We start from the raw sequence: 13,711 nt of genomic DNA on the forward strand, positions 1-13,711 counted from the left end.
AAATTTCTGTGCTTTCTGCAAAATGCTATCACAGTTCTCGAGCATGTAGTGAAATAGCAAAGGAACATTCTGGACAATGAGTGACATGAATTTCCTGCATTTTACTTCAGTGAATTACGTTCTCAATTGCCGTATTCCCTTAAAGACATTCATAAGACTTGTTTTAGAGTTTTGTCTGTCAGTTGGGCACTCCCCCTTTTAAGGCCATCCAAGAAAAGCCTATAAATCAGCTATAGGGCTATTTCCTCATAACCGCTGAATGAATTTGTAAGGAAAATATTTGTTTGCTGTGGTTTGCTACATAGTTTGTTTTACATTTTTCAAATGCCATCAATTTGCTTCACAGAAAGCATTCAACTGTTCTTGTCCAGAAGGCTCTCTGTACGTGGACGTGGCTGCCAATTAGCAGGACATATTCAGGTTTCCCTGGGTCTCTCTGGAACACTCCTGAGGGCCTCAGGTTTCCTAGACCCCCAGGAGTGGAATGCCCCTCCTTTAGTATTCCTATGCCACTCACATTTCAGAATCCCATGCCTAGCGTGTAGCGTGCCCAGAGGATGCACTGAAGATAACTTCCAAAGGAGAATGTAGCAGTCATCCCTGGAGACTCATAAATATATGACTGGGTATACTGCACAGTATCTCCAAAGCCGGCAAACCTACCTACACAGCCATCTTTTTAGTTGCCTTTCATTGAAAATAACTTTCTTCCACTTGTCCATCCACATGGTAGCACTCAGCCCACTAAGGACAACTATACTTTTTTCCCATTAATTTTCCCAGCAAGGATTTATTCACAGATACTGAGGTAGGTACTCAGGGTACCAAGATGGGTAATACATAGTCCCACAGTACAGGATGCTGTGGTGGTGGTGGTGGGGTTCCTATACTGAGTGAGGTAAATAGTGTGACAGTTATGAGTAGGATAATCTGGGTACAGTCAGAGCCTGGACCACCTGTTGACCCACACCAGAACTGGATCTCTGAATGTGGCCTCATTTATACCATTGCAAGCAACAGAAGCAACCATCTTAGACAAAAATGCCAGCAAAAGAGATGTGTAATTATCAACTGCAGGTTGTAGGTGGAGTTTTTTGTTGGGACCTCTGGTCAGCTCTGTCCTGCCCGCCAGCTCACAAATAACCACACAGAGACTTAATATTAATTATAAATGCTCTGATGGTAGCTTAGGCTTGTTACTAGCTAGCTTTTACAACTTAACCCATATTTTTATCTGTGTTCCACCACGTGGCTCGGTACTTTATCTCAGTACAGCATGTACATCTCCTGCTTCCTCTGCATCTGGCTGGTGGCTTATGAGACTCTGCCCTTCTTCTTTTCAACGTCCTCCTAACCTGACTTTGCCCCGTCCAATCTCTCCTACCCAGCTATTGGCCAGTCAGCTCATTATTTACCAATGAGTCATACATGTTTATTTACAGTGTACAAAAATTGTTCCACAGCTGCAGGACAATGAAACAAACCTGGCTGGCTGAACACCAGGGCTGGGGGCAGCAGACGTGGGCTGCTCACAGTAACTTCTGGTGGTAGAGGTATGGCATCTGTGAGCCTGGAGCCTGGAGGCGATGACAGCCAGGGCTCTGCTTGCTGAGGGTAGAAAATACGAGGTGGAACGGTCAACTCAAACTGGGGGCCATAAAACCGATGATTTAGAACATTAATTTGATTTAAGAGGTCACTGGGAACCATCTCTAGATTGTAAAGACATTGTTGATGTCGACAAGACCATGTTTCAGGAATTATTCTTGCTACCATGGTTTCATTTTGCTGGTTTTTTTTTTTTCCTACCTCTCCATTTTAGTCCCCCCCCCATTTTTTTTCAAATATAAGTTTTTGCCAAAGTGTTCTGTTATCCACCTCTTCCCTTTACTGCAGTGCTTTCAAACTAGGTGCCTCAGCCCCCTTGGGCTGGCCTGGGTCAGCCTACATTCTTGAGTTGGAGTAAAATTGGAACCAGATCTGGAGTAGGGGAGAAAGGTTGGCTAGATAAAGAGGCTTGCTTCGAGAGAAAGCTGAAGAAAACAGCCGTGTTAGGCAAGGGGATGCGAGGATAACAGAATGGATAGAATGGATATGTGTAGGGTTGGGGTGTGGCTCAGTGGTAGAGGGCTTACCTAGCATGGACCAGGCCCTGTGTTGTTTCCTGGGCACCCTAAAATAAAAATTTAAAAAAAATCAATGCAAGTGGGAAAAATTTTTTTGCCTTAAGTGCTGATTATTTACAAAGCAGTGGTGGGTTTTAAGTTACTATGAAGGTATTTGGAGCTTCAGAGGTGCGATCCATCACTGCAGGGTGCTGACACAGATGGTTTTACTGACAAATTTGGGGGGAGTGAGATTGCAGAAGCTGAAGGACGTGGTAAAAATCATCTAGCACAGTGCGCTCTACAAGCAAATGTTAAAGGAGACAACAAATAACACATGGACCAGAGGAGATTTGAGATCCCCATGCTTTCCCCACACTACCTTAGAAATATAGCTTGTAGTCATCATTGGGGCATTGTTTTGAAGTTGAAATATTTCAAGTCAGAGTCTTGTTGTATTTGAGTAGTAATTTGACCTAAGCACCCTGAGGACAAAGCTTTATACTTAATAACCATTATGTATATTATATTGGGTCGGTGAAAGGGATCAGTGGGTAAAGGAGGTTGCTGTGGAAGGTTGGTGACCTAAGTTCAGTGCCCAGGACCCACGTGATGAAAGGTGAGAACCAACTCCACAAAATTATCCCCTGACCACTACACGCTTGTCCTGGTACATGTGGCCACACATACTTACCCATGGTGCACCGGTGCACACATACCCAAATAAATGACGTCATTTAAAAAAATATTTCTTTTTAATCTGCTGTGATGCTTGCTTCTCTGTGTGTAGTTCTAGCTCTTGTCTCTGTTCTTTTTGAAAAGTTTTTTGAAGTTGAGCTAGAATCAGGCAGAGTCTAGTGCCAATTTTGATATAACTGAATTCCCCGTTTTATAGCTATCCCCGCTGTCTTTCAGACCTCCTTTTCAGGAGGTCGTTGAATCTGTTTTAATTTATGAAGCAGTAAGAAATGCATGAAGGCATCTGAGTTTAGAGAGGCTGCCTTGCCTGTATATCTGGGCATTGGCATTTTGAGTCCATGAAATAAATTGGCAGTGAGTGTTTTATTTACCTGGTGGACTCCCAGGCGGCTCATCAAGTAGCGTTTCGCCAGATATATTGGAATGTGCGCGATGGTGCAGAAATGGAAGTGGAAAGCACTTAATCACAAATATTTGTGTGAGGGTTTTAATGTCATCCGTAGCAACTCGAATGTATAATTCAGAAGCAAACATTAATTGCGAAGTAAAGTGGGTCCACTGTCCTGCTCTTTTTTCACGAACAAAATAACTCAGTGTTTGCTAAAATCGCTGCTGATAAAGAATGGTTCTAATACTTCACCCGTCTCTGCTGCCAAGCTTTTTGATAAAGCTGGCTGAGTGAGTGACAGCCACATACCCCAGGTTAGACTGCAGGGCGGTTTCTCTCTGGCTTTCTCTCCTTTTAAGCCTCCCTCCCTTTCATGTGAAGCCAAGTGAAAGTCTCCAAGTGAAATCTAAGCCCCGCGATTCCTCGGGGGCCTTGGCCTGATGTGGGGATCCAGAAGACAAGCAGCTGAAGGCGCAGAGGGCAGAGGCCGGGGTGATGACATGACTCTCAGACCTTTCGGAGGAGGTGAATGGGAAGGCCTGGCCTCCCCGGGCTCGGGATGTCTTTTACCCACAAGACGAGTCCTAGGGTTTTTCAAACCAATTGTTTTGCCTTTTTCCCTCAGATGTTGCAGGAAAATGTGTTCTTTTATTGCTCTTCCAAGTCGTTACCCCATTTATCCTTAATCATCTGCAGTCTGTGTGGGAATAAGTTTTCTAAAGATCACTGAACTTTGCTCGTTTTGAAATCAGGAGAGAATTCATTTTATTTAATGTGGGAAACCTTCTTTTGAGAAACTTGACACAAACTGGCTTTTTTGTGTTTTGGAATTTAATTGAAAAAAGAACACCATAGAAAAACACTGCCAGATGCACAAATGTCTGCTTGTGGGTTCAGTCGCCATAAGCTTTATGACTCTTTCTCTGTGGTTATTGATCACCGAAATAACTGTGGCAGTCAACCTTTAGCAAGTCAGTGTGAATTAATGAAGTTTGGGTTGCATGGGGGCCAGTAACCCCAGGCTAGCCATAATGCATAGCGCCATCATCGTAATAGGTTTTCCCATTGCTTCTTGTTCTATTAAGGATGCTTGATGATTTTAGGAGCACTTAATAGATTCGCTTTGTGGAAAAGTTAATAAGTCCATTAGGCCACTGGGGTGTGGAAACGATCTGTAAAGAAATAAATTCCCTCCATTTCCACATCAGCATATCACAAAAGCTTTACAGATCTCTTCCAGGAGCCACTGAAAATGGTCTCTAAGAGCGCGCCACATCTGAATCTTGGTGTGTGGATTTGTCTGGCATGGATCTGGGGTAGAGCCGGCCAAACAGAGCTAATTGAGGTGTGTGCAGTGGAAATGGAGAGAAGGGGCCATAATGGTGAATAGAGTTATTTGTCACTGAGTTTGTGATAGGATTTCCAATTAATTCATGCAGGCTTCCAGTGCCTTACATTAGGCCTGTCAAGATGAACTACAGCCACATCTAAAATGCCATCCCCTATTAAACGGTGCATGTCCGCGAATTTGTAATTTCTTCTGTGTAACCAGAAGATGAATGGATTCGTCTCAGAAAAACAAATGTGGGCTTCAGAAGTGCACATTTCAAAATTCTTGAGCACTTCCTGGGAGGAACATTCTTTGCATCATTATACAATGAAATATGTGTATATGTATATATATATATATGAAATGTAATTGCTATGTGAATCCATCCAAAAGGAAAAGGGTTCAGCTGCATGAAAGAAAACAAATGCATTGTCAAGTGCCCCATTTCACTGGTGACCAGGCTTTTCACACTGATCAATGATGATGATGATGATGATTCATGGATGTAGCATTTAGTTCCTTCTAGGCTCTTTTATGGAATTAAAAATGCATAAACTCACCAAATCCTTACCACAATTCCAGATGACAAAGTCAGGGAACGGGGAAGCGGACCTGCCCAAGATCACACAGCCAATAAGCAGCTGAGCTCCTGATGGAGTCTGTTCCCATCCCCCATGGCCTTTCACAGTCTCATCAGGTGCAAGAGTTAGCTCAGTCCCTTGTCATGCCCTTTCTCTCCCCCGCCCCAGCAGAACTTGCTGCTGCACTCACTGTATTACATTTGTTTCCTCAACCTTGGCTTCAGGAAATCTGGCTAAGCTATGATAACCAGACTTTGGAAGTCCATAATACAGCAAAGAGTAGAGTGAGGACCGACAAAGATTGAATTCTACCTTCCACAAAATTGGGTATTAAATAGATGATAATCAGAGTTCATAACATTGTGAAGAGCCAGAGTCCCCAAAGAGCATGTGGGAGGAACCAGAGGGCAAAGCAGCAGATGTCTTTTACAAGGTCATACCAAGGTCAAGCAACAACAGGATTCAAGAAGACACATAAAGGCATCAGTATTTCTAGAAGGCTTAACTCACGTCCTCCAAGGATGCTGACATTCAGAGCCATTTTACTTAGCATCATATGGACCAAGCCAAGCCAAGATGACTGCCGAATGGCATCTTAAGGGAAAGAATTACTGTTTGCCTTCATTCAAACAGAAATATTTAGCAAAGAGGTTTGGATAGGCTGATTATAAAACAAGCTAATTGTTGGAAACTATTATAAAGTTTTGTTCCCATCAAGAGTATCAAAAGTTGGTCTTCTTTGTGCATATGAGTGGAATGTGGAGGACATGAGCACGTGTACTGCTTTTCTTTCCCAGAAAATTAAACTTAAAAAGAAAATCAGCCATTGTACAGCTGTTCTACATGTAGCTGTCTGTCTACCTTCTACCCCATTTTCTGTTTTTCTGCTAGCCTAGACCACAGTCTGAGACAGCCCCCTGTGCCTCACACCTTTGACTATTGCTCGAAGGGAGCCATCGACCCGAGACTGTTAACAAGGATGTTCAAGACCCACTGTGAACTTGACACTACTGGCCTCTCTTGAATCTTCTGTTGCTGATGTTCTCCCCATGCCTGTGTCTCTGCTGGTGTTCCTTCACAGTACTATTCCCTCTGGGCGGAATGCTTCCCATTTTCCTCTTTACCCCCCTACCCCAACTTTGCTTAGCCAACCCCTTAGGTTTCCACAAAGACTTAGGGAAATATTTCATTTTTTTTTCCCATCTGCTAAGAACCAAATTCTCTCTTCCCATTAGCAGTGGGCATTTCCATCATTGACTTTACACCGTTGGAGTATCATTACTTCACCTACATTGTCCCTCAAGGGGGAACTATGCAATATTCCTTTTAAAGTCTTTAGAACTAGCATATTGCCTGGTTTAAAAAAAAAAAAGTAAAAGCTTGATGAGTGTGTTTTGCATGGATAGATACATACATGAAGATATGAGGAGCTGTAATCCAATTCTGTGAATTATTAGAGATGTATTTGACTCAAGACGTTTATCCTCTGTATCAGTGGTAGGAAGCAGTGGTCCGGGGAGGCTGGAAATCTTAAAGTGCTGACTACTGTTCATGAATGGGTACCAAGAGCCATTGGGAAGTCTCATACTGAATTTCATTGGATGAATGAGTTGTCTTGGAATTGCACACATTTTTTAACTTGCCTTTTAAAACCAGTCTGCAATGTTTAAAATCTTGTCTCTTTGCTTCTCAGCCTCACAGTTCTATTTAGCCAGGAAGAGCATGTTGAATATCTTAAATTGTAAAAGACCATGTCTGAAAAATGTGTGGATTATAAAGCCTGAGAGAGCAGTGTTCTAGAGCCCTTTCTGTTGCTGTGATAAACATTTCGGCCAAAAGCAACAAGTAAAGGACTTATTTGGTTTACCCCCTGGGTAATAGTCAAAGAGAATTTGAAAGAGAAACCATGGAGGAAATTGAAGGCTGACTTCCTCACAGGATCCTCTAGCCAGCTTTCTTATACAGCTCAGGACAACATGTTCATGAAATGGTGCTGCCTGTAGTCGGCTGGACCCTCTTGTATCAATTAGCAATCAAGAAGACTCCCACATAGAGCAACCCTGAACAATCAGGACATCACCTCACAGACCAACCCTTAACAATCAGGACAGCCCCCCACAGACCAACCCTTAACAATCAGGACATTTCCTCACAGACCAACCCTTAACAACCAAGACAGTCCCACACAGACAAACCCTTAACAACCAAGACAGTCCCACACAGACCAACCCTTAACAACCAAGACAGTCCCACACAGACCAACCCTTAACAAGTCAGCCCCACATAAACCAACCTTTAGCAGTCAAGACAGCCCCACACAGACCAACCTGTAGCAATCAGGACAGCCCCACACAGACCAACCCTTAACAATCAAGACAATCCCTCACAGACAAACCTTTAGCAGTCAAGACAGTCACCAATGACACCCACAGACCAACCTAGTAAGAGCTCAAATGAGACTTTTTCAGGTGACTTTTGGCTGTACCAAGTAGTCCTGACTAGTATGCTCAGGCTCCAGGGAAGTCTTAACTGCTGTATTCCATACTTGAGCATAGAAAGTCTTAATAAATGCAAACTGAGTTTATAAAAGATTAAGTCCTGGTGCTCACATTAAAAGCCACATCAGGAAAATGTTTGCCCAAAATCTAATCTACTTAAGAGAAGTTATGAAGTTGATAAATTAGGCTTTGGTTTAAACTTTTCTTCCCCAGCCTTATCACCTATCTTGATGAATAAATCATTCATATAAAAACAGTTTGATTTTTATGAATTTTTGAATTTCATTCCAGGAAACAGACTTAGACAATAATCCCAGGCAAACAAAACCAAAGCTTCACTATATTACATAGAGGCTGAATGGTGGATAATATAGAGATACCATGCTCTTTGTATTATAGTCAGTATAATTAGGTTTTTATGGAAGATTTTCTTATAAGGGCCAAGTTGGTGGATTTGATCTTGGCTTAAAGACAACAACAATGCAGTCATATTTTCAGAGATATTATTTGGCTGCTCTTTCATTGAAACCCCCCTCTTTCTTTCAGGGTATACCTCAGTTACCATGTGCCAAAGCATTATATAACTACGAAGGAAAAGAGCCTGGAGACCTTAAGTTCAGCAAAGGCGACATCATCATTTTGCGCAGACAAGTGGATGAAAACTGGTACCACGGGGAAGTCAACGGGGTCCACGGCTTTTTCCCCACCAACTTTGTGCAGATCATCAAACCTTTACCTCAGCCCCCACCTCAGTGCAAAGCACTTTATGACTTCGAAGTGAAAGACAAGGAAGCTGACAAAGACTGCCTTCCCTTCGCAAAGGTAATGCGTCCATGAACTTGTGCTCAGCTTCCTTCCTTACTCCTGCACACCTGGAATATGGCTGGTATTTCATCTCGCAGAAAGGGGAAATAGTGTGTGTGCACTCTGTCAGTGCGCTTCTAAAGATACCAGGAAGCCGTCTTCAGGCCACTAGGAAAGTAATTTTGTGTCTCGACGCCTATGATGGGCCATTTGGGCTGACGATCTTTGCAGCCTTATTTTCCTGTTTAGAATGGGTTTATTTCTGAACCACTTTGTAGCGGGGAGGCGTGTGCTATCCAGGGATGCTGAAGTCCAATTCCAAAGAACAAATGAAACATCATTGCGTCTTACTTTCCATGTAAATGTCTGTACTTAAAAGCACACAGGAATGTACATACTGAATTGATAAGATGGTTAGGAATTTTAAGCAGCAAACGGTGTTTTTGTGAAGCGAAGCTATAGGATGTGTGTTTGGGTGAGCGTTTGCTGTGTTATCAAAGACAGCGAGAACTATCTGAGAACAATTTAAACAGACGTCCAAGATGCTAGGGGGATGGCCTTGGAGTTGCCACTTACTGCTCTGAAAATAAGCAGTGGGCTTCTTGGTAGAAGTTGGTAGTTTCACAGATAGATGTCTAAGAGGACAGGAGGGTTCAGTGAGATGTCTCAGTTGGTGAAGGCACTTGCTGATAAGTGACCTGAGTTTGCTCACCAAGACTCCCATGGTAGGAAAAAGCCACCTTGGACAAGCTGTCCTCTCATGTCCACATGCACACTGTGGCTTGTCCCCCACCGCCACTGCAGTGAGTGTAATAACGCAATTTGAAAGACATCAGGTGGACTGGCAGTCCTGTTTAGATTATGAAAACATTAGTATATTTTGTGTGCTAAATCTATGTTACAGAATTTTTAATCATCTGCTATTAAGACTTCAGTCCCTTTATTGAGGATGCCAATTAGGCAATAAATTTAATGTGACCGAGAGACTCATAATCTGTTGTTTCTTCAGGATGATGTACTGACCGTGATCCGCAGAGTGGACGAAAACTGGGCTGAGGGAATGCTGGCAGATAAAATAGGGATATTTCCAATTTCGTATGTTGAGGTAAGTTAATTTGTACCCTCTTGCATCCTATTCAGCTTAGTTAATAAATCTTAATTATGCAAAGGAGGCGTTAAGAGCTCCTCACGGCAGTGGCTTTGAAAGGCTCTGAGGATGGATTAGAAGGACTGCGCTCCCAGTGGCCTTGATGACTGAAGATCATAAAATGTGATTCATTGTCTCACTTCTACAAGCATCCCTGCGACTTGGTCAGTCACCTATGCCCATCTGATTCCTGCCCTGAGTGAGGATCAGAAACTTTGTAAAGCCCCACAAAACATGAGATGTTAATATATTCATATATTTTATTTGTTTACTCATTTTTATTATATTTATTTTGTGTGTGTGTGCATGCGTGTGTGCAAGCACCTTTTATCCACCCTTGTTTATTTACTTCTTTCATAATCTGCCACATCATCAGAACTAGAATAGTGATTCCCAGGGTCTATCTTTGATATTGAATGAATGACTCCTTCTCTGCCATACTTCAGTAACTCCTTAGTCCTCTTTATCATTATTTAGCAATGTTCAGAAAGCTTTTGACCAAATCAGACTTAAGTGATATCTTTTTAAAGAGTATATATGGAATTGCATGCTCATATCATTATAAACAAAATCAAATTTAAGAATGAAAAGGAGGGGGGAGATGGTTCAGCCAGTAAAGTACCTGCCACATACACATAAGGACCTGAGTTTGATCCCTAACACCTACTTAAAGAAGATGAGCTCAACAATGCACACCTGCAATCCCAGCTATCGTGAAACCGTGGGCTTTGCTGGTGGCCAGCATGGGCTCAGTAAGAGATTCTGCCTCTGTAAGGCAGAGCAGAAATGGAGGAAGATGGCCAATGTCAGTCTCTGGCCTCCATATGTACACATGTCCATGGGCACCCCTATGCAGACACACACACACACACACACACACACACACACACACACACACACACAATGAACTGGGGAATCAGAGTTCAGAGCAGACACTCATTACATTGTATGCCCTGAACTGTCAGCTGGTAATATGCATTTCTTGCTGAAAACAAAATTGAAGGCATTTTTTGAAGAGGGAACACACCAAAGCCCAAACAACCACTCCTGGTCACCGAGGTCAAGGGAGACTTCTGGAAAGAAGCTGCTGTCTTGTGGATGTGTAAATATATGTTAACTAGGAGAGATGAGAAGAACATTTACTGTAAGCAGGAAGAACACCCAGGTGGAGAGGACTGCGTATACAGAAGCCAAAAGGCAAGAGAGATCTCAGACCGTCTGGGGAATTAAAGGCAGTTCTGCTGTTTAAAACATCAAAGTGTCTATCTTGAGCATGTAAAAACAAAACAAAACCTCCAATCACTTATTCCGCCATCTTTTTTATCTGAGACATTTGTTTTGTCAGGATTTAAAGGCTAAAATGGCAAGCTGTGTCACTGTAGACGACACTCGGTGTCTTCTGCAGACAGTGAGATTGCCAGAGTTTCACAAAGCATAGACGTGTGTGCTGTGAATCCATGTAACCCAAGCTAGGCACAGCTCTGGAGTGCCGTCCACCCATTTAGATGTTCCTCTTTATTGAGATGTTTCCTCCTGTGTTAGAAGAAGACAGCAGGAAAAAAAATACCCTTAACAAGCAACACTTTCTGTGTACATCCTAATTGCGGGTTATGGAAAACTACTGGCATCTCCAGGTATTTGAATAGTTACGCTAAAGTGTGTGAGCAAGCCCAGCTTTAGTAAAGGGCCTGTCCTTACTTGTCAGGTGTTATCACTGTTCATGCTGATGCTTGGTTTGGCGTGCGTGAAAGGTATTGCTATGTGTTATTTTTGTTGTTGCTGTTGACATGGGGCAGGTGTAGAATCGTTCAATAGGCATAAAAAGATCCACCCACAGAAAGGCCAGAGTCACTTACAGTTAGTGGAGTCATAGGATTATTTACTCGGACTTAAGTTGGAAAGGCAAACTTCTACACAGGGAGAAAGTGTTTTCATACCCCACAACATGCCTGCCCCTCACCCCCAACCATGAGCGGTTTCCTTATTTGAACCAGAACTTTTCTAGTGAAGACATGAACCAAATCATCTGTCTGCCGGAGCCTGTGAACAGGCTTTGATGTCAAGCTGTCACACTGGAACTCCCTGTGGGGGAGCAGAGCGGCTGGGGCTGAGTGACACCTGGTTCAGCCTGGGGGGTGGGGGTGGGCCTAAGTGGAGGCAGATTTCAATCACAGCCAGCCCAAACCCAGATCTCTCAGCTGTGGACAGGGTCTCAGGACAGTGTCAGATGAGAAAAAAAAAAACAAAGTATACAGACTAAAAAAAAAAAAAAGGCTTTTTCATAAATAATGCTTTTTCTTGCTTTCCTGTTTGGCTGGCTTGAGAATACAGAGCATGCCCACTTTAAACACAACTGTACTACAAACATTCATTTGAACGTTTCTTTTTCTTTTTTTTTTTCATTTCTTTCATTTCATTTCATACTTTTTTTCATTTCTTTTTTTATAAGGATGGAATCAGTGTGGGAACCGGGCTTCTCTGTGTAGCCCCGGCTGTCCTGGAAGTCACTGTGGAATTTAGGCTGACTTTGAACTCACCATCTGCCTCTTAAGTGCTGGGTTTATAGATGTGTACCACCATGCTTAATATTTTTTTTCTTGTATCTCATAAACATATCGCCCTTAGTCTGCCAGAGTATAGCAACGGGCAAACAAATGGCCATTGTCCCCATGAACAATGTCGGGAATACTCTCAGAAAGTCTCAGAACCATGTCTTTCCTTGCACGGTCCTGCAAGCAACCCCACTCAAATCCTATCAAAGATTGACTAGAGGGCTGAGGATGAAATTCAACAGATAGAGTGCTTGCCTGACATGCCTGGGTTTGAGCCCAGCACTGCATAAAACCACTTAGAGCGGTATACACATGTCATCTCAGCACTGGGGAGAGGTGGCAGGGTGATCAGAAATCCAAGTCTTTGTCCAGGTTGGAATATGTGAGACCCTGCCATTTCCTTGGACTTCCTGTCTAACTCTTATGATAAGAATTCTTGCCAGGTGGTCGTGGCCCACACATTTAATACCAGCCTTTGGGAGACAGAGGCAGGCAGATCTCTGTGAGTTCAAGGCCAGCCTAGTCTAAAGAGAGATTTCCAGGACAGGCTTCAAAGACACAGAGAAATCCTGTCTGGAAAAACTAAAAGAAAAAAAAAAGAATTCTTTTGCTTAAATCTGATTTACTCTTCCCTCCCAAGACAGTCTCTGATCAGGTTCCTGTGTGGCCACACCTTCTAGGTTGTACATTGTGTTCTGTATAGACAGTCTCCTCTTTGACTTGAGCAAGCCGGAAAGCAATGAGGGATAAGAGATTCTTATGGAATCCCAGGGAATTCTTGAAGAAACCACCCCAGGATACATATCAAGGACTGATTACAGTCAGAAGGAAGACATTAGTACCCTCTTTCTCTTTCTTCAGATATGCCAATTGCCTGCAAAATAGATGGGAAGATTTTAGCAACCCCGTTAGTTCCATGCTGACTCACTTGGTTTAGCAGTCACTGGACAAGAAGATGGAAAATGTGGTTGAAGGTGATTGCTACATGTGGACTTTGGGGAGCTTCTCAGTCATCACTGTAGACGAATATTGAACTTTCCTTTTTTATTGAGTTTCTCCTTTGGTTTTGATTCCCAGTCATTTGTTTACAGTGTCACTCAACCCAGGTTTTTAAACAAGTAAGAAGCTGTTCAGCTCCTGGGCGTTTTTGGTCAGAGGTAGTTTGAAGATGCACGCTCCTTCTGCGTGGATGGTGTAGAGCAGGGTAGGAGTGGCTTAGGAGACAGGTGTTCTTACATTTCCGTTCCTGACAGGAGGAAGGCTGTAGCTCACTCCTAGGCACCTTCCAGATGTCAATCTTGGGGCAGACTTTCCCTCAGGACCTTACCTAAAACACTCCCTCCCCTATACTTGCTTTTTCTCAACAAATATGGTGTGGTAGAGGGGGAGACTGGAAATCTGGAGCCAGGTGGCCAGGGTGGGAGTGGGGTCCAATCAGTAATTCTCTCTGCGACTGTAGGCCTTGTCTTCCCATTGTTAAAACTATAGACCCTTAAGAGCGGAGCCTGGCCCTTCGTGGTACCTGTGATCACCATTGTCAGGATTACTTCCTCACTGCCCCTTCTGCCTGTGATCTTTCTGTCAGGATTTCTGTTGTAATGATTAGC

At 43.1% G+C, this 13,711-nt stretch overlaps 1 protein-coding gene across 2 annotated transcripts in view; it reads left to right on the forward strand.

The window, feature by feature from the left end:
• The window catches only part of Sh3rf1 (SH3 domain containing ring finger 1), a 156,571-nt gene that overhangs the window by 89,739 nt on the left and 53,121 nt on the right, over positions 1-13,711 (forward strand). For both annotated transcript variants that reach the window (XM_036166515.1, XM_036166514.1), the window contains exons 3-4: positions 8,148-8,423; positions 9,415-9,510. In XM_036166515.1, the coding sequence (XP_036022408.1) occupies positions 8,148-8,423; positions 9,415-9,510 (372 nt within the window). The remainder of the gene's footprint in view (positions 1-8,147; positions 8,424-9,414; positions 9,511-13,711) is intronic.

This window comes from Onychomys torridus, chromosome 17, assembly GCF_903995425.1.
Source record: "Onychomys torridus chromosome 17, mOncTor1.1, whole genome shotgun sequence".
Taxonomy (NCBI): Eukaryota; Metazoa; Chordata; class Mammalia; order Rodentia; family Cricetidae; genus Onychomys; species Onychomys torridus.